Genomic DNA, 25,718 nt, shown 5'->3' with positions numbered 1-25,718 from the left:
GGTTCCCTGAGGCTCGCCTGCTGGATGTGGGCTCACAGCCCCATCAGGATGCCTTCAGGTGAGGACAGCAGGTGGTGGCTTGCGCCCTGCTGAGCCGGCCTAGGAGAGTGGCAACCACAATCGCCATGCCCAAGCCTCCAGCCTGGGGCACCTGGAAGATCTGGAGGCTTTGGCCGCGGTTAGGTCACGGTGGGCCTGGGGGCCTCAGAAGCAGCCCTGCGCCTCCGCAGAGCCCTGAGGGGGACTGACGGGCCTGGGCGCAGCCCGGAGCTCCACACCAGGCGCCTCCGCGTGTCGCACTTCCGCGTGTTGCCTGCACCAGGGAGTGGGCACACGTGTCCTTCCCACCCCGCCATTCGACCGCGCCCGAGCCCGGCCTCAGGGCACGCGGAGCTCGTGGGTGAGCGCGGGGCCTGAGGGGACGGGGCGCCGCGTTATATTTGGCGCCCGCAGCAGCGCGTGTGCCTGGGCGAGTTTTCCTTCCGCAGGTGCCGGCAGCCGGGGCGCCGCCGCCCAAGCTGACTCCTCTCTCTCCCTCTCCGACCACGGCAGGGCCCAGAGGTGATTCTGCCTGCACGATGTCCTCCTTCCTGTAGACGAGCTCTTCGCAGGCGCCACGTCGCGAACAAAAAGAGAGAGAAAAAAAGAAAAGAAAAAGCAGAAGAAGAGACCAGGGAAGCGGGCCTTAGCGGCCTTGGGGTCACCTCGGCCGCGGGAGGGCGCGCTATGACAGCGGCGGTGTTTCCAACGGAGACTGCAGCCTCTCAGTGTCCAGGAACGAAGCCCAGGCCAGGGGACCTCGAGGCGTGGAGCTCGCGCTGACCCTAGCCCGACCTCCGGTCTGGTCCCCAGGGACAGCAAGCAGCAAGCAGGGCGGGCTGCACCGCCAGAGCAAGAGAATCAAGGTAGGTAGGAGACCCGCGTCTGTCCTTGGCTGGTTCTGGCCCCGCCCCCTCCCCTCCCCTCCCTCCCCTTCCCCCTGTCCTAGGAAAGCAGTGGCAGAAGGAGGCAATGCAAAGTGAGCCCATTGGGTAGGGGAAGGGAGGGTTCATGGATGTATGGAGAGCTGAAGTAGGGATTGGAAAGCCCAAGGCATTGGGAAAGAATGGAGAGGTAATCTGGAGTGTGCTGTTAATGGACGGGGATCCTGGGAAAATATTTTCTTAAAACCTCAGGCAATGAATGTATTATTTAATAGATTTCTTCTGATCTACTTTGAAATTGGTTGCCCCTTGCAAGAGATTGTATTTGTAGGATGTAAAATACCCTCCTTCAATTACTCGGAGAAAGGGAACATAAACACAGATTTCCTCTTTTTTAGCCTCCAAAGCTCTGAGAGATTACAGTTCTGCATAATTTAATTCTTTCCTGCCTGCTATGAGCAGACCTCCAGATCAGCAAGTTCCTTTGGAATGGTTTTGCTTGTTTTTGTTTATTTTCCATGGTGCTGATTAGAAAGCCATGAATTGTTTTGTGAATTTTAAATTTCTAGACTTGACACCCAGAGTTGATGGTGGTTTCCTTCAAACACTGCAGTGTAGTTGCAGCATAAAAAAAAAATACTTCTTGTGACAAGAAGTGGAAAAAGAAAGTTGATGAGCTAAGAAAAGAGGAGCCTTGAGCCAGATCAACCATTTGGCTTCCTCAAATATGGAGCAAGCATGGAATGTGGCTTTTTCAGAATCGAGGGGGTTTTTAGGATTGGGCAGTGAATGCTGTCTGGGGCTAACCCGTCCCTTTTGTGGCTGACAACCCTTAGGAGAAGGTCAGAATGTGCCAACAGCACAGAGTGGGCACTGGTGGTGTTTGAACTCAGAAGTGCTCAGGAACTGTGAAAGTTTCTCTGTTATCACCCTGGAGCCATCTAGTGTAATAGACCACTGTGATGCTGTGTAAGAGGCCATTGTGAGGGCTGGAGAGATGGCTCAGTGGGTAAGAGCACCAAGTGTTCTTCCAGAGTTCCTGAGTTCAAATGCCAGCAACCACATGGTGGCTCACAACCATCTGTAATGAGTACTGATGCCCTCTTCTGGTGTGTCTGAAGACAGCTGCATTGTCTGACATATAAATAAATAAATCTTACAAAAGATTGTCATCTACTGCAGTTTCTATGTGGACAGGGCTTGAAGATCAAGTACATTGCCTGTCTTTAAAGATCAGGTGTATCACCTAACTTTTATACCAAGAAATGTAGTGTCTTTTTTGCTGCTTCTGTACCTTTTACTGATGTATCTTTTCTCCTATTACGTCGTTTGTTTTCATGATAGTTGTTTTCAAGTGTATATGATTATCAATCCTATTTGCAGAGCTATTCAATATATCTGTTTTCATTGGTTAAATATTTGTGGTGAATTACATTGTTATATCAGTAAAATGCTATGTGAAAATTTTAGAGAATATACCGGTTTGGGTAATTGTAATAACCTTTCCCCTCAAGTGGTGGCCTGTTTACACATTGAAAAGACTGGAATGTATTACCATCCAGAGCAGGATTGATAGGGAAGCACAATGGACAGCGACAGTGTTGTTCCCTTTGACAGTTGTGGGAGCAAAGAATGAAGTGTGAGTTGCCTCGTTGTGACTTATAAAATCGAGACTGAGTATCATTACTGTAGAAGCCCATGGAAAAAATGATGAAGTTTTCAGAAATCACCAGTTAAAGAAATGGTGATATTGCTTGTATTGAATTCTGACATTCAAAGTTATGTTTCATTTCTCTTTATTCCATAATGAAGCTTTTTATTAATTTTTTTATTCACAGTTACACCCTTAGATGCACAGGGCTAGGATTGTAGTAGGTGCTCAATAAATCTCTGACCATCGGGGCAGAGGAATGATAAGAAAGGATGTATTTTCTGTAAGTTCTGTTACTTTCGGGAACAGGTGGTTTTCGGCTTAACCATTCATAGCTTGGTATCTTGTCCCACATCCGACAACTTGACAGAACCCCCTTTCTGGCCATTATGTTCAACTTATTTTTCTCTTAATCATTCTTGAAAATCATGGAAGTAGTGTGGAAACTTGATTGTACCTGCAGTATTGCAAAAGAGGCCAGTCTAGATAGATAAGCAGTTAAGTTTCTCCATGAGGTGATGTCTTAAAACATCTAGACTTAAGGAATTTAGTGTTGTGTTTTCTAAAGATACATCGTACAGTACGCAGATAACATCGTAATAGAATAAAGTAGTCTTTTGATTTAGCCCCAAATTCCATAAAGCAATGACTACTGCACAATTCTCTTGGCCATATGAATAGCGGAAATTATATTTCACTTTTTTAAAGAAATAATGAAAGTACTTAATCTTAAGCAAAGCCCATGGGAAAAGTTTTCTGTGGTGTTTCTCTTTGGTTTCTTGTGCTCTTTCTAGAGGACGACTTTAAGAAGTCAGGGCGGTCAGGTGGTCAGCGTGGTCAGGCAGTCATGAGTAGATGGTTAAGCAATGTGCTAGGGCCCCATAGGCCAGTGAGCCAGGCTGAAGAGCAGAGTCTAGCCAGTGAGCCTGACTGAAGAGCAGAGGCTAGCCAGTGAGCCTGACTGAAGAGCAGAGGCTAGGCAGTGAGCCGGACTGAAGAGTAGAAGCTAGCCAGTGAGCCTGACTGAAGAGCAGAGGCTAGCCAGTGAGCCAGGCTGAAGAGCAGAGGCTAGCCAGTGAGCCAGGCTGAAGGCTGAAGAGCAGTGATTTTAACCTTTATTTCTAAGTTCTTCAGTTTTCCTAAAAGTTTCTACAAAGTTTTGCCTCCATAAAGTTTGGCTTAAAAGGTTCTCCTTGCTCTCTTCTTCTGATCTCCTTTCCTCTTGCTCTATGTCACAATAATTTCCTTACTCTCAATGCCTTACTCTCAACGCTATGCTTTACTTCTAAGTTCTTCTTGAGTTCTGTTCTGTTCTGTTCTGTTCAGTTCTGTCTAAAAAGCTTTCTCTCTCTTTGTCCTCAGCATTTGTATATCTTTCTGAACACAGCATCACATGGTGAAAAGTTCACTACAAGTTTGCACAGGAATTCAAATCATAAGTTGGATAATCAGTTTACGACAGAGAATGTTTACATGCACATCCATGAAGAGTAATCATCAGGATAAACCATCATCATCTGTCACTAGTTCTGCACGTTCATGGAGAGTTAAAAGCTGTAATTTTTATGAGAAAAGAATAAGTGAAATTACCTATAGGCAAATCCAGTCAATTATTTATGTTCACTCCTTGCATCTATAGTAAATCATTAGTTCTCTTTTTATGAACTTTGGTTAATTGGTTTACACCCTCTTAGGATGGGCTCTAATTTGTAGATGCCTGCTTGGTATTGCAGAAGCAATTCACTCATGACACTTTAAGAATAGAAGAGATTTCAATGCAATTTTGATTACCAGATAAAACATAATAGCAGTCCTATTATAAAAGCTTAACATTACTAATCTAATTTTAGGAATTCTTATAGAACCATCATTAGGAATTAAGAAATCATCTATTTGTCTACAGATCATCACTCCAAGACAATACATCTTCGTTGCTCTGTGGTGATCTGCTCAAAAGAGTGGGGTAAAGAGCATGACAAATACAGAGGCAGATGCTTGCAGCCAACAATTCAGCTGAGATCAGGGTCCCCAATGGAGAAGTAAGAGAAAGAATTGAGGGAGCTGAAGGGCTTTACAGCCCCATAAGAACAACAGTAAGAAACACCCATAGCTCCCAGGGCTGAAATCACCATCCAAAGAGTACACATGGACAGACCCATGAGTAAAACTGCATATGTAGAATAGGATGGCCTTCTTGGGTACAAATGGGAGGAGAAGCCCTTAGTCTTGTCAAGGCTTGATGGCCCAGCGTAGGGGAAAACAGAACAGGGAGGCAGGTAGGCCTGGGTGTTTGGGTGGGTGGTGAAACCCTAATAGTAGAAGGGGGAGGCATGTTATAAGGGGTTTTGTGGATGGGATACAGGAAAAGGGATAACATTTGAAATGTAACAAAAGCCCTCTCTGGGGGATGGACAGCGGCTAAGGTTCTCTGAGCCCCTACTTCTCTGCTGCCTCCCTTTGATCACGGATCTGGTGCCAGATGTCAGCCTGGGGCTCTCCATGGGCTGCTGCTGGCACTGGTCTTGGCGTTCAGGGCCAAGAGCATGATGAGCAAGGAGCACATGGTTTGTCCTGATTCAGAGCAGGGCGAGTGGCCACCAGGGAATAAGCACAGCTTCCTGTACGATCATGAGGTCTTCCTGGGCAAGGAGGACTCCAAGACCTTTGATAGCTAAGCCTGGACGAGAGCAGGAGAGGCTGGGGAAAATTGTTGATCCAATTGACAGTGATGGAGGCGGCCTTATTACTTCTGAAGACCTGAAAGTTTGGGTCAAACAGGTACAGAAAAGATACATCTACCATAATGTGGCTAAACTCTGGAAGAATTATGATAGGGACATAGAGGAAAAGATCTCCTGGTAAGAATACAAGCAGCCACCTATGGCTACTACCTTGCTGAATTCCAAGATAGCTCAGATCATCACAACTTTAAAAAGATGCCTCCAGGGGAATCACTATCCCTGAACTCAAGCAGTATTACAGAGCAATAGTGATAAAAACTGCATGGTATTGGTACAGAGACAGACAGATAGACCAATGGAATAGAATTGAAGACCCAGAAATGAACCCACACACCTATGGTCACTTGATTTTTGACAAAGGAGCCAAAACCATCCAATGGAAAAAAGATAGCATTTTCAGCAAATGGTGCTGGTTCAACTGGAGGTCAACATGTAGAAGAATGCAGATTGATCCATGCTTATCACCCTGTACAAAGCTTAAGTCCAAGTGGATCAAGGACCTCAACATCAAACCTGATACACTCAAACTAATAGAAGAAAAACTAGGGAAGCATCTGGAACACATGGGCACTGGAAAAAATTTCCTGAACAAAACACCAATGGCTTATGCTCTAAGATCAAGAATCGACAAATGGGATCTCATAAAACTGCAAAGCTTCTGTAAGGCAAAGGACACTGTGGTTAGGACAAAACGGCAACCAACAGATTGGGAAAAGATCTTTACCAATCCTACAACAGATAGAGGCCTTATATCCAAAATATACAAAGAACTCAAGAAGTTAGACCGCAGGGAGACAAATAACCCTATTAAAAAATGGGGTTCAGAGCTAAACAAAGAATTCACAGCTGAGGAATGCCGAATGGCTGAGAAACACCTAAAGAAATGTTCAACATCTTTAGTCATAAGGGAAATGCAAATCAAAACAACCCTGAGATTTCACCTCACACCAGTGAGAATGGCTAAGATCAAAAACTCAGGTGACAGCAGATGCTGGCGAGGATGCGGAGAAAGAGGAACACTCCTCCATTGTTGGTGGGATTGCAGACTGGTACAACCATTCTGGAAATCAGTCTGGAGGTTCCTCAGAAAATTGGACATTGAACTGCCTGGGGACCCAGCTATACCTCTCTTGGGCATATACCCAAAAGATGCCCCAACATATAAAAAAGACACGTGCTCCACTATGTTCATCGCAGCCTTATTTATAATAGCCAGAAGCTGGAAAGAACCCAGATGCCCTTCAACAGAGGAATGGATACAGAAAATGTGGTACATCTACACAATGGAATATTACTCAGCTATCAAAAACAACGGCTTTATGAAATTCGTAGGCAAATGGTTGGAACTGGAAAATATCATCCTGAGTGATCTAACCCTATCACAGAAAGACATACATGGTATGCACTCACTGATAAGTGGCTATTAGCCCAAATGCTTGAATTACCCTAAATGCCTAGAACAAATGAAAATCAAGACGGATGATCAAAATGTGAATGCTTCACTCCTTCTCTAAAAGGGGAACAAGAATACCCTTGGCAGGGAAGAGAGAGGCAAAGATTAAAACAGAGACTGAAGGAACTCCCATTCAGAGCGTGCCCCACATGTGGCCCATACATATACAGCCACCCAATTATACAAGATGGATGAAACAAAGAAGTGCAGACCGACAGGAGCCGGATGTAGATCGCTCCTGAGAGACACAGCCAGAATATAGCAAATATAGAGGCGAATGCCAGCAGCAAACCACTGAACTGAGAATAGGACCCCCGTTGAAGGAATCAGAGAAATAACTGGAAGAGCTTGAAGGGGCTCGAGACCCCATATGTACAACAATGCCAAGCAACCAGAGCTTCCAGGGACTAAGCCACTACCTAAAGACTATACATGGACTGACCCTGGACTCTGACCTCATAGGTAGCAATGAATATCCTAGAAAGAGCACCAGTGGAAGGGGAAGCCCTGGGTCCTGCTAAGACTGACCCCCCAGTGAACTAGACTTTTGGGGGGAGGGCGGCAATGGGGGGAGGGTTGGGAGGGGAACACCCATAAGGAAGGGGAGGGGAGAGGGGGATGTTTGCCCGGAAACCAAAGAATTATTATTAAGTATTAAATAAATTAAAAAAAACTGAAAACAACAAAAAATGTAAGTTAAAATTATCCAATAAAAAGATTCAAAGCCAAAAAAAAAAAAAAAAAGTTGCCTCCACGAGATGAGAGGAGGTTTAAGGCCTTGACGGTGACCTGACAGCTACTCAGGACGGGTTCATTGCTTTTCTACACTAAGAGGATTTAAAGCATATGAAGGAGATTGTAGTTCTGGAAACCCTGGAGGATATCAACAAGAACGGGGATGGTTTTGTGGACCAGGATGAGTACATTTTGGACATCTTTTTCCCATGATACAATTCCCCTATGACAGACTGGGTTTTGTCTGGGGAGCAGTTCAATGATTTTCTAGACCTGAACAAGGATGCGAAACTGGATTAGGATGAGATTCACCATTGGATCCTCCCTCAGGACTATGACCATGCACAGGCTGAGGCCTGGCATCTGGTATATGAGTCAGACAAAAACAAGGATGAGATGCTAACCAAGGAGGAGATTCTAGACAACTGGACCATGTTTATGGGAAGCCAAGCCACCCATTATGCGGAAGATCTTACCAAAAATCATGATGAACTTTGAAAGACATTCATCTTCATGTGGCCAATGGTCACAGGCTTCCTGCGGATGTTCTGGGTTATTGCTATATTTGTAAAGTATATAGCAGTTGTGTCCCTAAACAATGAGAAACCTTTCTAAAGCTCAAAAAAATAATATATTGCACCACAAACAATAATAGTTGGAGATTTAAACACCCCACTTTCATCAATGGACAGATCAAGGGAACAGAAATTAAACAGAGACATAGAAAGACTAACAGAAGTTATGAAACAAATGGATTTAACTTATATTTATAGAACATTCCATACTAAAACGAAAGGATATACCTTCTTCTCAGCATCTCATGGAACCTATTCCAAAATTGACCATATAATCGGTCACAAAACAAGCCTCAACAGGTACAGGAAGATAGAAATAATCCCATGCATCCTATCAAAAAACCACGGACTAAGGCTGCTGATCAATAACAACAAATAGAACAGAAAGCCCACATATACATGGAAGTTGAAGTCAATAACAACTTGTTCATTGGAGACATAAGAAAGAAATTAAAGACTTCTTAGAACTTAATGAAAGTGAAGATACAACATACCCAAACTTATGGGACACAATAAAAGCAGTGCAAAGAGGAAAACTCACAGCTCTAAGTGCCTGCAAAAAGAAACAGGAGAGAGCATCTGTCATCAGCTTGACGGCACACCTAAAAGCTCTAGAAAAAAAATTAAATAAACCCTAGAGGAGTAGAAGGCAGGAAATAATCAAACTCAGGGCTGAAATCAAACAAGAAGAAACAAAACTGAGTATCAAAGGAATCAGCAAACCCAGGAACTGGTTCTTTGAGAAAATCAACAAGATAAATAAACACTTAGCCATACTAACCAGAGGTCACGGAGAGTGTATCCAAATTAATAAAATCAGAAATAAAAGGGAGACATACAACAAAATCTGAAGAAATTAAAAAGATCATCAGATCCTACTACAAAAACATATATTCAACAAAACTGGAAAATGTGAAGGAAATGGACAATTTTCTATACAGATACCAGGTACCACAGTTAAATCAGGAACAAATAAACCATCTAAACAACCCCATAACTCCTAAAGAAATAGAAACTGGTATTAAACATCTCCCATCCAAAAAGAGCCCAGGACCAGATGGATTTAGTGCAGAATTCTATCAGACCTTCATAGAAGACTTCATACCAATACTGCCCAAACTATTCCGCAAAATACAAACAGACAGAGCATTACCAAATTCCTTCTATGAAGCCACAATTACTCTTATACCTAAACCACCCAAAGATACAACAAAGATAAAGAAAATCAGATCAGTTTGCTTTATGAATATTGATGCAAAAATTGTCAATAAAATTCTTGCAAACTGAATCCAAGAACACATCCAAATGATCATCCATCATGATCATGTAGGCCTCATGGCAAGGATGCAGGGATGGTTTAATATACAGAAATCCATCAACGAAATTCACCATATAAACAAACTCAAAGGAAAAAAAAACACATGATCATTTCATTAGATGCTGAGAAATCATTTGACAAAATTCAACACCATTTCATTAATAAAGTCCTGAAAGATCAGGAATTAAAGACCCATATCTAAATATAGGAAAATACAAAATACATCAAACCAGTAGCTAACATCAAACTAAACTGAGAAAATTGAAGGAATCCCACTAAACCAGGGACTAGACACGGCTGACCACTCTTTCCCTACTTTTTCAATATGGTACTTAAAGTCCTAGCCATAGCAATCAAACAATGAAAGTAGGTCAAAGGGAAAAAATTAGAAGGGATGAAGTCAAAATACTAATATTTGAGGATGATATGATAGTCTACATAAGCAACGCCAAAATTCCACCAGAGAACTACTTAACCTGATCAACAACTTCAGCAAACTGTCCGAGTATAAAATTAACCCAAACAATTCAGTAGTCTTCCTCTACTCAAAGGGTAAACAGGCTGAGAAAGAAATTAGGGAAATGACAGCCTTCACAATAATCCCAAATAATATAAAATAACTTGCTGTTACTTGAACCAAGCAAGTAAAAAATCTGTATGACAAGAACTTCAAGTCTCTGAAGAAGTTGAAGAAGATCTCAGAAGATGGAAAGATCTCCCATGCTCATAGATTGGCAGGATGAATATGGTAAAAAATGGCTATTTTGCCAAAAGCAATCTACAGATTCAATGCCATCACCATCAATATTCCTACTCCATTCTTTATAAAGGTAGAAAGTGCAATTTGCCGTCATTTGGTATAACTTAAAACCCAGGATAGCAAAACTATACTCAACAATAAAAGAACTTCTGGGGGAATCACCATCTCTGACCTCAAGCAGTATTACAGAGCAATAGTTTCTATGGTATTGGCATACAGACAGGCAGCTCAGTGGAACATAATTGAAGACACAGAAAAGAACCCACACACCTATGTTCATTTGATCTTTGACAAAGGAGGTAAAACATCCAATGGAAGAAAGATAGTATTTTTAACAAATGGTGCTGATTCAACTGGAGGTCAACATGTAGAAGAATGCAAGTTGACCCATTCTTATTGCCCTGTACAAAGCTTAAGTTCAAGGGGATCAAGGACCTCCACATCAAACCAGATACACTAAAAGTAATGGATAAAAAGTAGGGAAGAGTCTCGAAGACATGAGCACTAAGGAAAATTTCCTGAACAAAATACCAATGGCTTATGCTTTAAGACCAAGAATCGACAATTGGGACCTCATAAAACTGAAAAGCTTCTGTAAGGCAAAGGACAGTGTCATTAGGACAAAAAGGCAACCCACAGATTGGGAAAAAATCTTTACCAATCCTGCATCTGATGGAGGGCTAATATCCAAAGTATACACAAAACAGAAGAAGTTAGAGTACAGAGAGCCAAACACCCCTGTTAATAAATGGGGTTCGGAGCTAAAGAAAACATTCTCAGCTGAGGAATATAGAATAGCTGAAAAGCACCTAAAGAAATGCTCAACATCCTTAGTCATCAGAGAAATGCAAATCAAAACAACCCTAAGAATCCACCTCACACCAGTCAGGATGTCTAAGATCAAAACATCAGGTGACAACAGATGCTGGCGAGGATGTGGAGAAAGAGGAACACTCGTCCATTGTTGCTGGGATTGCAAACTGGTACAAGAACTCTGGAAATCAGTCTGAACGTTCCTGGAAAATTGGACATTGCACTACCTGAGCACACAGCTATACCTGTCCTGGGCATATACCCAAAAGATACTCCAAAATAAAACAAACACATATGATCCACTATGTTCATAGCAGGCTTATTCATAATAGCCAGAAGCTGGAATGAACCCAGATGCCCTTCAACAGAGGAATTTATTCGAAAAATGTGGTACATCTACACAATGGAGTACCACTCAGCTATCAAAAACAATGACTACGTTCAATTCATAGACAAATGGAAAGAACTAGAAAATATCATCCACAGTGAGGTAATCCAATCACAGAAAAACACACTTGGTATGGTGTTGGGAGCGATGGCCTTGAAGACCTCCATTATTGATGTTATTATTATGGTTAGCATTAAATATGATGGGGTTCATGGAAAATCCCCAGCCAGCTGCAGAAGACTAATACAAATGTGCTGGTCAAGATGAATAATCATATGATAACGTGTGACGTTAAGATACCCAATGTCATGACCTGTAACCTTTCTGAAAAACCAACATCCTGCTGACTAATAGATATGACAAACCTGTGACCTTTCTGACAACCTGTCAACATCAGCCGATTCCCTGAGCACATGAATATTGTGTCCTTGGCGTGGGTAAATGTTTCTTACTTCTCTCCTCTCTCTGTTACCCTTTTTATGGTACAAATTTAGCCTTGGGGAAAAATAAAATTGTCGCCTTGATCAGACTCTTGTCGTGGAGTCCTTCTTCACATCTCTTGTCCCTCATTCTCTTCCAGATACTCAGCACCCCTCATTGACAGTATGTACTCATTGATAAGTGGATATTGACCAAAACCTCAAATTACCCAAGATGCAATCTACAGATCTCAGGAAACTCAAGAAGAAGGATGACCAAAGTGCAGATGTTCCCACTCCTTCTTAAAATGGGGAACAAAAATATCCATAGGAGGGGATATGGAGGCCAAATCTAAAGCAGAGACTGAAGGAACAGCCATTCAGAGTCTGCCCCACATGTGGCCCATATGTATACAGCCACCAAAACTAGGTAAGATTGATGAAGCTAAAAAGTGCTTACTGAAAGGGACCGGATATACATCTCCCCTGAGATACACATCCAGGGCATGTCAAATAAAGAGGTCAGTGCTGGCAGTAAACTGCTGAACTGAGAACAGGACGCCGTTTATGGGAATTAGAAGAAGGATTCACAGAGCTGAAGGACTTGCAACCCCATAAGAACAGCAATGCCCACCAAATAAACCACTAGCAAAAGACTATACGTGGACTGACCCAGGGGTCCAACTGCATATGTAGGAGAGAATAGCCTTGTTGGGGCACCTGTGGAAGGGGAAGCCCTTGTTCTTAACAAGGTGGGACCCTGAGTGCAGGGAAATGTCCGGGAAGGGGTTTCTAAGTGGCATGGATTGGGGGACCATACATATGGGAGAGGGCACGGCAGGGGGGCTTATGGACCAAAAGCTGGGAAAGGGAATAACGTTTGAATAAAACATATATATCTATTAAAAAAACTGAAATTTAAAAAAAATGATAGTAATACCAAAGAATAATCAAAATATGTGAATAAGAAAGAAATTTTAGGTTTTGGAAAAAGATGAATGCCAGGTATTTGAAAAACTGTATGACGATGGTAAACACTTTAATATACTTGAGAAATTTTTTACATGTTAATGAACTGCATCTTTTTTTTAAATAGTGAATGCAAATCCAGTCCCTTCCTGGGTATGAGGCTAGGGATCCAGATGTAGTGGAATTCATTATTTGTTGGTCCTGAACCTTTGAGCCTGCTTCTAACTCAGCTTATGCCAAGGAAACTAGACCAGGGTGATATCTAAGCCATTGACCAAACTATCTGGACTAACAATCACACGTGAAATTCCACCTTGTAAATGGGAGGAGAGGAATAAAAGATACCTTTAAGGATTTAAAAAAGATGAAATGTACCCAAAAAAATTCAATAAAAAATTTAAAATAAAAATAACTTAGGAAATACAAAATACTGGGGTACCATTCCACAATCATGATGTGTTTCTTCTGTGATAGCTTACAGGTTAATTTACTTCTCTATAACTGTTTTCTTATTTCAAAGTAAGAAATGGCATCATCTGTGGAGTGATGGTGAGAACAAAAGCTTTGCCGAACTTGAATAATCGATCCCTCCCGAGCATGTGCTTAACATTCTAAGCACAGGGAAATTTCCTGAGGGGATTAAAAAACAAAATGCAAACATAAAACAGGAACAACAACAATGTAAAAACATTCTGCATGCTGGGTATGAAGGCATGTTGCATCTTTAATCAGCTTTGTAGGTATTTCTAATAAACACACAAAGAAACAAACATCCTATCACAGTCCTAGCAGTTGCATCCAACAAAGAGAGAGCTGTGAGGTAGTGTGTGCTGCTTCTTTCCCCAGATACCACTGGGCCTCAGGCCTGCACCCAGTGAGCTGGACCAAGAGCAGACAGGTTGAAATTCCTGCTGCCATGGCAGGATTCTGCAGGAATATTTCCCTTTGACAACAAGGAACCTGTGTGGAGGAGACCTCTTGGTGAGTCCTCAAGGACTCTACATTTCCTATTCTACAGGGAGAAGCCCTGCCAGGTCTTTGGCAAGGCCAGCCATTTGTATGGGGAAGTCTCTGGTCCTGTGGCAGAGGGCGAGGAATGGCAGAAAGAATGGCAGCTCCACTGAGAGCAAAGGATAACCCTTCTAGGCCTATGACCTCCTAATTAATTTATCTTTTCACCTGATGCCCTATTCACATTTTCTTACTATCATACAACTGTGATCTTGATAAGCCGCTGGGCTCTTGTTTTCTTAATCAGTTCTTTGTTGTCACAGACGTTTTTAACTTACTCCAGCCCCTGAGACTTATTCATACCTTCTGTATGCAGTAGGACCCTTGGTGGGACTGTCATCTCAAAAATAGAAGGTTCAGTAATCCAAAAGATTGGACTCCAGTTTACCTCAGGCCAGGAAGGAAGTCAGCCACCATTACTAAAAGAGCAAGGGAAAAATTACATAGGAAAAACAAGTGGCTCAATCAGAAGAAAAGATCCTCGACTTCTAATGCCCGCACATCTGCACCCCTCTCTTCTGAGCTTTGTATAGTGATGTTGTATAACTTCAGATGGTAGTAAAAGGCAGAGTTCTTCCCAGAAAGGTCAGACATGATTTTCACTCTTACATATCTGAGGTGGGGTGGCATTATAGCACACATTCATGTTGAATTATTATAACACCTATGATAAGAAGACAGAATCCATATATCACAATGCCAAATGGACTCCCTCCTGAACGTATGGACCCATTAAAATTGAGGTTCAACCTGAACTCAGGCCATTCCACTCCCTTCCCATCCTCCTGATTCTTATGTTTGCTACAAGTAAAAGATATGGTGCAGCCCCCAATATTCTCATGCCTAGACTTGTCTATTCATGAAGAATGATATTGGAGAAGTGATGGCTATATAGTTACAATGTAGTAACACAAGGTCCAGGTTGACATTTGCTCACTGATGTCCAATTTAATTGTCTTGTTATATTTGAGAAAGGGAGGATGTGCTACATAATATATAAAACAGACAGAAATTTATTGTTTTATATATGCCCTGTAGTTGATCCCTATGTTCCCAAGGAAAAGGAGTTTTTATTGCAAAAAAATAGGATTATAGACCATTGATTTTGTGAAATACATGGATATGTAAATGGAAACAATGTCGGCTGTCAAGGACTGCACAGTAAGCAAATATTCCAGGTTTTATACACTCAGAGGTATAGAAGAAATATATTGGCCTCCAGAAAAAGGGAAAAGCTCAGGAATGGAAACGTGTGTCACATGCATTGTCTCAAGTAGTAGATTTACTTTTAAGAAAAATCTCCCTCCTCCTTGGTCCCTAGAGATTTGGGTGCTAAGAAAAATCTGTTCTCCAATTCAGGGTTGTAAGCAACCCTCCCCAGCAAAAGCATTGTTGACTTCTAATGAAGCAGAGAGAAATATCTAGCTTTGAAATAGAGGTTGCCAAATGGTATTCCCAGTGGCACATGGGAGACTGGAGGAAAGGGTCCCCACATAAATTCATCAGTGTGGGGAGAGCTGGTTAGTAGGTAGGCCATAGAACTTTCCAGTGACATCACTAGTAAGCCGTTCACTGGACACTCTATTGTATCTAAGAGAACCCTAGAATCTTCTGTGATGTCACCAGTGTTGTGGTGACACCAACTGCCTTTGGGATATTACTTCAGTTCCCTTTGGGTTCACAAGCAGGCATGTTTCGCCAGCTGCTCAGGCTATTTCGGAAGGAAAGTGTTGATCAAGGAGAGACCGCACCAGGTCAGAGGGAAGCTGACCCCCTCTCTAGTGAAACAGGAAGGAGGAAATCATTCTGGGGAAGGCTTGGTGAGTCGTGGGCAGAGTTGGGGAACATCCTCAAGGAGGTAGGTTTGAGATGTGCCTTCTAAGACTAGGCCTTACAAGCAGGAGCCTTGGGATTTTTCAAGGGCAAACCAAGAGGCAGGAGTTTCTGATCTTTAATTTGAGAGAAAGCCATAAAGTGGTAAGACTTCAGTGTCTTTTCTTGAAGCTTTTTAACTGTGAGTGTCAACAAATGGCAGGAGGAGGCATTGTGAGATTAACAATGTGACCATCCATGGTTGGGGGTTGAAGCAATTCATCCTCTAGATTACTGTAGGTTACATAAGTGTCTGATGGCAAGAACAAGGAAGGATGCACCCCTAGTCATGAATTGAGTTCTCAGACACTTTGGGCTGGACACACTTGGTCAGAGCTTCATGGTGCTAAGCATTGTGAAGTCATTATGAACTCCAGGATTAACTGCAACACATCTGATATGAGATAACAATGTCGCAGATGGTTATGTCTCAGTCAGATTATAACTTTCAGTGCCAGGGGTCCTGTAATAGTGAGTGTGGCACGTGTATGGCATTAGAGGTTGGGAAGAGGGACATAGCTTAAGAATCAACCTTTAAGAACGCTTTTCTGCTCTTTCAGGGATTAACCCAGTCTCTACCATTTCCCCTTCCTCAACCTCCTTTTCGGATTCAGAATGATCTATTCTGCCCATTGGTTCAAATATGCAAATTCACTTGGGTTTATCTGTCTACAGGTTTTGGTAGGAAGGCATCATCCCAAAATGTCATCAGTAAGCAAGAGGAGTGTCTAAAGGAACTGGAGGAACTCAAATTTGAAATCCAGAAGTGTCAATTCGAGAAGGATGAACTTTATCAAATCCTGGATCTTTATATCTATGATGAGTGGGACCACAGGTAGTCATTATGCCCAGTAACCTGTTCACTGTCTTGTGCTCTCTCTCTGCTAACCTGAGATTTCCTCATAGCACGAGAAAGTTTCACCTCTCATCCTGGATTTTAAGGAGATTTGGCAGGCATTAGCTTGTGAGATAAGCTAGGTGCTGTGTGTTTAGGGTCAAACTTTTTGTACTTGACCCTGAGCCTCTTGGATTAGCATTGGTTATGTCAACAGCTAGAAGGACCTTGTCACACTTGCTGCAACTGTGTGTGTGAATGAAATGCCTGCACGTCATCACTCTTTCCTCTGAATTTGTTCATTATACACTGATTCTATGGCACCTCCATGCATGTAGCTGGCATTCTAAATGTGTTTGGATATGGGTTGCTATGTATGTATGTGGCAGTATTTGTTGGTGGTTTACTCAGGATCAGGACATCTGGGACGTTTGATGGGGTCTGAGGATTTGTTTGATCAACAGTTTGCAGGTCATGATAGTGATGAGTACGTGGAGGCCCACACTGATCAACAGAGCACTTTGCTCCTTCTGTATACCTTGGTGGCACACAGGACTCTCCCGAGGGGAGGAGGTGCTATAAATCCTCTTCCCTGTCAAACTTAGTTATGCCCTCTGGGAATTCATGTAATGATAGAAACCAAGGATTGAGTATACCTGCTTTCAAAACAAGAGAAATGTCATCACAGCTTTCTCTTGGGCCCAAAGCTGTGGCACAGACTGGAGGAATCTTCTTCCTGAACTAGTCAATTCCATCATGCTCACCTGGCCAGCTCTTGAAGGTCAGGTCCCTCCAACTGGTACCGTGGCTCTGTTGTCCTGTGCCCAGGATAATAAACTTAACCAGTACAAATACTTTGAAGGAGCAAGTATGTGGTACATACTGAGTTTAAGTAATCGAGAGAACAGTCTGATTTCACCTAATTTGTTTCACCTGCTTTGATCTTTAGTTTTTTTATTTTTTTAACTATCCAGGGATTGTTTATTGTGACTTAGAAATGGTCACTGTGGTCTTGACAGTTGTTATTCCCAAACAGGCAGCTCTCAGGCTCTGCCCCCTCCTATATAGTGAGTCTTTGCAGAACCATATCTCTCAGGATTCCAAGGAGTCCTTATTTCAAAACAAATGTTTGCTTATTTACACAGAAATATTTTCTGTGGATTGAGTCTCACTGTTGGGTTTTGGTCTGGTTTTTGAGTTTGCCATTTTCTTCCCTTCCACCATTCCTTGAATTTTAAATTTTTTATTATATATTTTTGTTTACATTTCACCTAATTCTGAAATCGTGAGTTCAAAACATTATTTGTTCCTTTGGCCATGACCTAACCCAGGCTGCATGTCGAATTGCCAGTCCTTCAATCTGAACATGAGATGAGAATGATGGCTATGCAAATGATGACCAACTCAATAAGTGATGCCATGGAGAGGTACAAGGAGCTCATACAAGTGAACAGTTCCTACTGGTGAGTCGCAGACAGAGATGAGAACCCAGCACTAGGCAGGGAATGCTTCTGTCCTGTATGACTTTGAACCAAAGTCAGGGCTCTGGTTCTGTAGTGTCTGACTCTTAACAAGAAGCCTGCCTCCTGGCAAGGGTCTCGGATTTGTAGCTCTTGGACTCAGTTGTCCTACATGAGAAGGGTGTAGAAGACCCTCCAATTGTTATTTTCCCCGTTAAAGTTCCTCTAGATAGAAAAGGTTTGCACCATGATGGGAATATCAATCAACTCTGAATCTCTAGGACTCTGACAGGAGATTTAAAGATCTGTGATCCATGAGAAACACATGGAAAGAATCTATAGCTATTGGGTCTTCAACTCCCCCTCAGACGGGCTTTCCCCACAACGTGAAGATGGTTTCACCATACCATGGACATACGAGCTCGCTTATGGACCATCTCTTCTACCTTGATTTATATAAACCGTCTTAGTGTCAGGATTTTCAGAAGTACTTTGATTCATGTGGAATGTGTGCTCTGGATTTGACCTCCTCTAATTGGTGCTAACTTGTATAGTGTGGCTCTATTCTGGGGATTTCTGAGGATGAGGACCCTTGAAGGGATGATTGGACTTGCAGGAGTGACAGGCAAATAGAAGCTAGCTGGGATTACCATTTTTTGTTTGTGGTTCAGCATCAGGCAATCCCAGCTCCTGCGTGAACAAGCTCAATTGAAGAACAATATACAGATTTTGCTGAATGAGAAGAGAGAACTGCTGGTGGAGCAGACTGAACTGCCATCATCCTCTGTGGAGGCAAAGAGGCTCTGTGAAGAGGCCGGAATGAACATCTGTGACCCCGGAGCCAAGCCACAGCAGGTAGGGTTAGGGCTCAGGGTCGGGTTGTCCTCAGGTCTTACCATAACCATAGACAAACCAATGTAACTGTCTATTGACTGATCCATGTCCTGACCTAGGTCTCATCCAAGTGTTCATTCATGTGATGGTTTACAAAGCTTTCGGTGGAGATAGCCCCTTTTCAAGAAACTGCATGTTTGGAAAGCAAATGCTCCTGCTCTTCGAGAATCTGCACTTCATTAAGGGAAATAGGTTGATCACACAGCAGAGCACTACATGCCATTATGTATGGAGGGTGCTATGTGGGAGCCCCTCTTTAGACTAGAGCAGGGCTTTGAGGGATGAAGCAAAAGCCCAGAGCCCATTTTCTTTACAGGGATCGTGTGAGACTCAGGAAGTAAGTAGTTTTCAAGGAGGAGAGCCTGGTGGAAATGCCAAAGAAATGGTTCTCATTGTCATTTGTGGTGGCTTTTGTTCTTCCTCCCCTCATGTCCCTGTATATGAAGATGGTGACTTCATGCTTCTTAGATCTTGGGTAACTACAGAGCCTGTGTATCAGCATGTCAGTCCTGTCTTATTTGAGTGCTCCTGGAGAGTTCATAACTGGGCCTAACAACCTGAAGCTGGTTAGAAGAGCAAGGATGTGGAAAAGGTTTCTCAAAGGCTGAGGGCTGGCATGAGAGATTTGAGACTTCAAGAACAAAGTTATCCATATGTACCCCCAATTCTCACCAAGAAAGGTGCATTGCTGTGCTGACCTGCATCTTAGGGAACATGCGGGGAGGCCAGTTCATGACATGCAGTTTTGTCCAGTCATTATCTAACTTAGTCCTTTAAGCCTAGGTCTCTCAACAAACATGAAGCTTCCTGTTTTGTGCTGGCCAGCAGTCTTTGCATCATTCGTCCAGTTCCAAGATGAGCCCCCTCTCTTATTTGTCTCAACACATTCTTAAACCATTCACCTATTTTAAAAATAAGGATTAGATTTCTTCACTTTACCTGAACAGAGTTATCCCCCGGGAAGGTTCTGGATTGTCTTATTGGCTTCCCCATGATATTGCATGGAATCCTAGAGTGCAACCCTCTGCTGACATTGCTTTGCTGACTATATCATGGGCACTGCATTCTTTCAGGATAGATTCCCTCTCAATATTGTACACAGTGCTGCATTTCAGAAAATTCACTGTATGTTATTTATTTAGCCTTTTTCTGACTGACATTGAGGTTGTTTTAATATTACAGGAACTCTAATGTGGTCAAATGTTCCTGGTAACTGACCGTGAGTCACTGTCTTCTCTGATGCTTCCAAAGTCTTCTATGAAGGAAACAGGGTAGCTTTAGTGAGGGGCCTATGATGAGTCAGCATAGAGCTTGATGGAGTCTTTTCCTAGAAATCTCTCTCTCGGGGATTTGATGTTGTGTTGTTTAGGCTATCTGTGCAGAACATGTAACTTACTTGTCGCACCAGCAAGTATCTGCATAGAAAGGTTTCCTGAAGTGGAAATGAGTACAGGCCAGGGCAGCACATCTTGCTTGTGTCTAAGAGACTTGTACACAGCATTGTTCCCACTAATTCCTCACTCAACAGGAAATGTGCTGCATAAGAGCAAAGTTTTCATTTGTGCATGCAAGTGTGTATCTCTGTGTCTGTGTTTGTGTGTGTGTTTGTGTGTGTGTGTGTGTGGTGTGTGTGGGTATATGTGTGTGTGTGTGTGTGTGTGTGTGTGTGTGTGTGTGTGTTTGCAGTAGTGAACGTGTGTTTCCCTCTATTTCCAAGTTTCATGAGAAAAGTACTCTAAGCGTTCACTTTACATCCATGGAACATGAAATAGAGCTGCCCAGTCATTTGGCATCTCCATCTAGCTCTGTACAGCAAAAGGACACTTAAATTACTAATTTATTCTATTTCCAAAAATTTCAGAACAGAATTATCTTGTGAAGTCTGGGGGAGGAGTGGAAATATGTTCAAGTGAGTCGTGTTTAACAGGGGTAACAAATGGTACAGGCCTAGAGCTTGCAGGTCCCTTTTTGTTATGCTGTAGAAGCAGGACAGTACAATCCTTTAGAAATGCAACCCCCAAAAAGAGGACACAAAAACACCTGTAAAGTTAGATTTTCAAGTGATTAGGGGCAAAACTACTGATCTGCATTGAAATCCTTTGGAGCACATCAAAGGAATGGAGTACTGGGAGGTAAAGGCAAGGCTTCTCTATAAAATCCATGAGTTTATGTTGCTTCTCTGTTCTTTGTGAATTGTGAAAGCCCACTGGAAGGTTATGTCACTCACTGTGTCTTCTCCAAGGTTGCTTTCCACATTGCCTGCTACCATTTCTTTCGAGCTACCTTGGCACACTACAACTTCCCCTGGGAGTTTGGCTTGGATTTTATTCATTGAGAATTTGAGTTGCTTGGAATTGTATCGTCATCCAGAAACAGTCCCATAGCTATGCTGTGGTGCAAGAACAGGGCAGTTTCAGGAACCCCTTCAGGTGCACAGATAATCCAAAGAGCTCCTCTATGTTATCTGTGTAGCATTCTGCAACTGCTGTCGATCAACATCATTTTCTCTCAGTTAATTTCAGCCTCAATGGGTTAGGAGAAATGATGAGCTTCAAATGGGTCTGACAGTGTAAGAACAGGTAGCCCTATGAGAAGCCATGTTCAGAAAGTGGAACAGAAGTTTTAGTTAACCCAGTGATTCCACAACAAGGAGTAGGTATTGCCATTGCAACTAGGGAGCATCAATGTTGTTGTGGTCCCAGAGTAACCTTGAAGGAGAATCTATCCAGACGTCTATCAGCCAAGAGGTAAAAGTGTACCATACGATGGAGCCCTTCCATAGATTCTGATTCAGTGTGAGATAATCCATGCAAGCTTTTACTTACTTATTCAAATTATCTGTGGAACAATCACATTACGGGGAGAAAATTTGTTGATTTGGATCCTGGTTATGGAGATTTCCTATGATTCTAGCTTTGGGCATGAAGTCACTCAGGCTATGGTAAAGACAGCTCCGATTAGAAGAAGTTGCACACTTTGGGGAAAGTCTGAAAGAGTGAACAAGAACAAGAGTCTAGTCCACCACCAACATATGATCCTTTGCTGAGCAACAAGACAGCTCTACAGGGCCTTTGGAACTTGCTAAGCCAGATTGTTAATGGGGAAAGAACCCTGAGTCTATGACGGTTTATGGGAGGACAGCACATCACTGACTGAGCTGTCTATAGGTCTGGCCACTATGTACATATCCCACTCAACATTTGTTTTTATGCCTCCAGCGAATCCTGGGGAATCTTTACATTAAGCATTAATGTTCAGGTAGGAACATAGGCCGGAAGAAGCCATTTGAATATCCTTTCCCTATATAAATACCCTTTTTGGGTGGATGACCACCCCACCTGGATTTCAGCCTCAGGCAGCTAAGGAGCTACTCAGAGTATTGTTCTGGTACAGTTCATGTGAATTTTGCCCATGAAACAATATATATGATCCTCTGCATTTCTTGCTATGTTCTACTCCTTTCTTCCTGTGATCTCTCCGGAAAGATCTGAGGACATTTTCTCTTCTGTCCTCTAACAAATTGCCTTACACTAGCCATAGACTTGCAGGGGTGCTGTTCTGTTTCTACATGACAATCACCTCTAATGTCCACGTGTACGCTGGGAAGATTTGCATGGAGCACATTCTCAGTGATTACAGGATCTGTGCGGTGAGCATGAATTTGAAGTGAGATGGCTTCTCTGTGTATTTGCAGATACAGTGGTTACAAATGGAAACTAGACGGGTTCCTTCAGTGCTAACATAATCAGAAATTTCACCTCAATTCTGGGCATGTTCTCCAGAAGGAATCCACATGGTATTCTAGTTTGCTCATACCTCTCTTGAACTCAGATTCAGACATAGCTACAATGTTATTATTCAATGTCATATACCTGGACCAGTGGGGAAAAATGCTCATTTTTCTCTTAATCCCAGCACAGTGCATAGTCCACAGTTCAAATTCTAGCAGTGTTAAAAGCTGAGATATAAATCCAAGCGCAGGTACTCTATGTCACTTGGGGATGCAGGGACTGACCTCAGCTGACAGGTCATGCTGGATTGTCCAACTGAATAGAGCTGATGTAAGAGGGAGAGCTGAATTGACAACCACTCAATAAATCTTTATTCCCTTGCTCTGCTAGGTCTGAAATTCTCCAGCAGAAACTCGAACATGACACAGACCAGGACAAGATCTCCCTTGGAGAGAAGAGCTACAGGAGGAGAACTAAGTGTGCACAGCAAATACACCACTATTGCGTCTCATCTGTAGGGTCCATAGCAATTGTGGACTGCATTTTCCTCCTTTGGTTTAACTTCTTTGGATTGAATAGGCTGTACTTTCACCTCAGCCTCTCCAACAAGTGTGTACTTTTTGAGGGACTCAGAGAAGTGCTGATGCACATCAATCAAGAGCTGCAGGTCATCCAGAAAGACTGTGCATGGGTAAATTTGTACTTGTCCTGATGGGTCATCCAGAAGAGTTTCATGGAGATCAGTTCACAACATTGGAAAGACTTTGTGACAAAGTCTGTAATATCATTTATACTCAGTATTGGTAGGCTTTTTCCTTAATACCCCCACTCCAACAAAACAGACCTACTTCCACTCCTCTCGAAAAGATTGTTACCATCACTAACTGCTTGTCTACTATGTCTCCAAGGCAAGCCACAGGCTATAAGTCTATTCTGCAAAAGGAGCAGCAAAAGAATACTTAGCGCAATTCTTCTATTTAAAGTTTGGTTAATTTTTAATTGTTTTGGTTATTTGGTTTTCCTTCTATTCATTTGAAGATTTATTATTTATCTGTTGTTGTTTTGTTCATTTGCTTTTCTATTTTGATAAGGATATAGACTGTATATATTGACTACCTGCATCTGGTTACTATCAAGTAAATTGGATGTATTCCGGTCAATAAAGTAGTAATCTCAAACTCTTCACTCTTAAGAACCTTCTTTATTGATCATTAGTGTCAACATCTGAAGTCCCACAGCTATCAGGGAGGGATGGATCTCTGCTTTCTCATGGGGACTGGGCATCAAATCACTTCCCAGTCAGACTGAGATTCACAGGCATTTATACAGTCACTGTTCACTGTGTTTCCAACTCTGAATTTCAACTTCATCATGCATACATTACCCACTGTGTATGCTTGCTGTCAAATATATAGTTACCTCTAAATTATACTCTGTCGATGAGAGTTTTGACCAAATTAATAGGATAAACATTAATATTTCTGTAATACCTCCCAGGACATATAAATATGGTATAAGGGAGTTTAAAGCCATCGGGAATCCTGCACCCAAATCCTGGGGCAGAAAATGCTGAACACCCAGGAATGCAGATAATCCTGAGACCACAGGAAAGGAAGCTACTTCTGACCAGCTCTTCCCACATCTCTGGCCCAATATTAATCTGCATGGTGCCTCTGGAAACAGGAATAGAGGAGCAGTCAGTGGCAGGAACCTGCTTGGTTCAGCCTAGGCCCAGAACCTACCTGGGCCCCGAGCATATTTGAAGAAAACCATAGGCATACAATTCTCTGTTTCCTGACTGTGGCTTTTTTTGATTCGAAGCTCAAAATACCATTTTGCTGTTGTTGATTTTTAGTTGGATATTTCTCATTTCGAATTCAAATGTTATTCCTTCCTTGTTTTCCAGAAATAAGTCCGAATACCATCGCCCTCCACCTCTGCTATAAAAGTATTCCCTTCACCAGCCATCCACTTTCCCAGCCTAGGCAGGACCAAGGGCTGCTCATTCCATTTGTGCCCAAGAAGACCATCCTCTAATACACATGCATATGAGGCCATGGCACAGTCCCTGTATAGTGGTTGGGTACTGGTTTAGTCTCTGGGAACTCTGCTTGGCAGCCATGGTTGTTCTTATGGGGTTGCAAGTCCCTTCAGCTCTTTCAATCTTTCTGTAATTCCTCCAAATGAGGTCCAGTTCTCAGTTCAATGGTTTGCTGCTAGCATTCACCGCTGTATTTGACATGATCTGGCTGTGCCTCTCAGGAGACATCTATATCCAGTTCCTATCAGCCTGCACTTCTTAGCTTCATCCACCTTATCTAGTTTGAAGGCTGTATATGTATAGGCCACATGTGGGGTAGACTCTGAATGGACATTCCTCTAGGCTCTGTTTTAAACTTTGCATCCCTATCCCTTCAATAGGGATTCTTCTTCTCCTTTAAAGGAAGGAGTGAAGAATCAGTATTTTGGTCATCCTTCCTGAGTTTCATTTGGTCTGTGAATCTTGGAGAATTTGAGCATTTGGGCTAATATCCACTTATCAATGAGTGCATACCATGTGTGTGTTTCTGTGATTGGATTAACTCATTCAGGATGATATGTTTTAGTTCATTCTCTTTGCCTATGAATTTCATGAAGTCATTGTTTTTGATACCTCTGTAGTACTCCATTGTGTAGATGTATCACACTTTCTGTTTCCATTCCTCTGTTGAAGGGCATCTGGGATCTTTTCATTTTCTGACTATTATAAATAAGGCTGCTATGAACATGGTGGAACATGTGCCCTGTTGTATGTTGGAGCATCTTTTGGGTATATGTGCAAGAGAGGTGTAGCTGGGTCCTCCGCTAGTGCAATGTCTAATTTTCTGAGGAACCGCTAGACTGATATCCAGAATGGTTGTACCAGTCTGCAATCTCACCAACAATGGAGGATTGTTCCTCTTTCTCACATCCATGCAAGCGTCTTCTATAGCCTGAGTGTTTGATCTTAGCCATTCAGAGTGGTGTGAGGTGGAATCTCAGGGTTGTTTTGATTTGCATTTCCCACATAACTAAAGACGTTGAACATTTCTTTTGGTGCTTCTCAGCCACTCCATATTCCTCAGCTATGAATTCTTTGTTTAGCTCTGAACTGCAATTTTTAATAGGGTTGTTAGTCTCCCTGCAGTCCA

The 25,718-nt window shown here is 42.4% G+C and overlaps 1 protein-coding gene across 2 annotated transcripts; it reads left to right on the top strand.

The window, feature by feature from the left end:
- Positions 1-306: 306 nt before the first annotated feature.
- Positions 307-23,737, top strand: LOC148003417 (uncharacterized). 2 transcript variants are annotated; one of them, XM_087568625.1, is made up of 5 exons: positions 307-905; positions 16,304-16,463; positions 17,795-17,926; positions 18,595-18,778; positions 22,939-23,737. In XM_087568625.1, exons 3-5 carry the CDS (start codon positions 17,835-17,837, stop codon positions 22,942-22,944), a joined length of 282 nt encoding a protein of 93 aa, XP_087424751.1. In that variant the 5' UTR covers positions 307-905; positions 16,304-16,463; positions 17,795-17,834; the 3' UTR covers positions 22,945-23,737. The 2 variants fall into 2 exon arrangements, with proteins under 2 accessions (XP_087424751.1, XP_087424750.1); XM_087568624.1 differs by lacking the exon at positions 307-905 and adding an exon at positions 15,366-15,576 and having other exon boundaries at positions 22,939-23,729.
- Positions 23,738-25,718: the final 1,981 nt, after the last annotated feature.

The sequence above is a fragment of the Rattus norvegicus genome, chromosome 9 (genome assembly GCF_021556685.1).
Source record: "Rattus norvegicus strain SHRSP/BbbUtx chromosome 9, alternate assembly SHRSP_T2T, whole genome shotgun sequence".
Taxonomy (NCBI): domain Eukaryota; kingdom Metazoa; phylum Chordata; class Mammalia; order Rodentia; family Muridae; genus Rattus; species Rattus norvegicus.
This window is presented reverse-complemented; position numbering and strand designations above follow the sequence as displayed.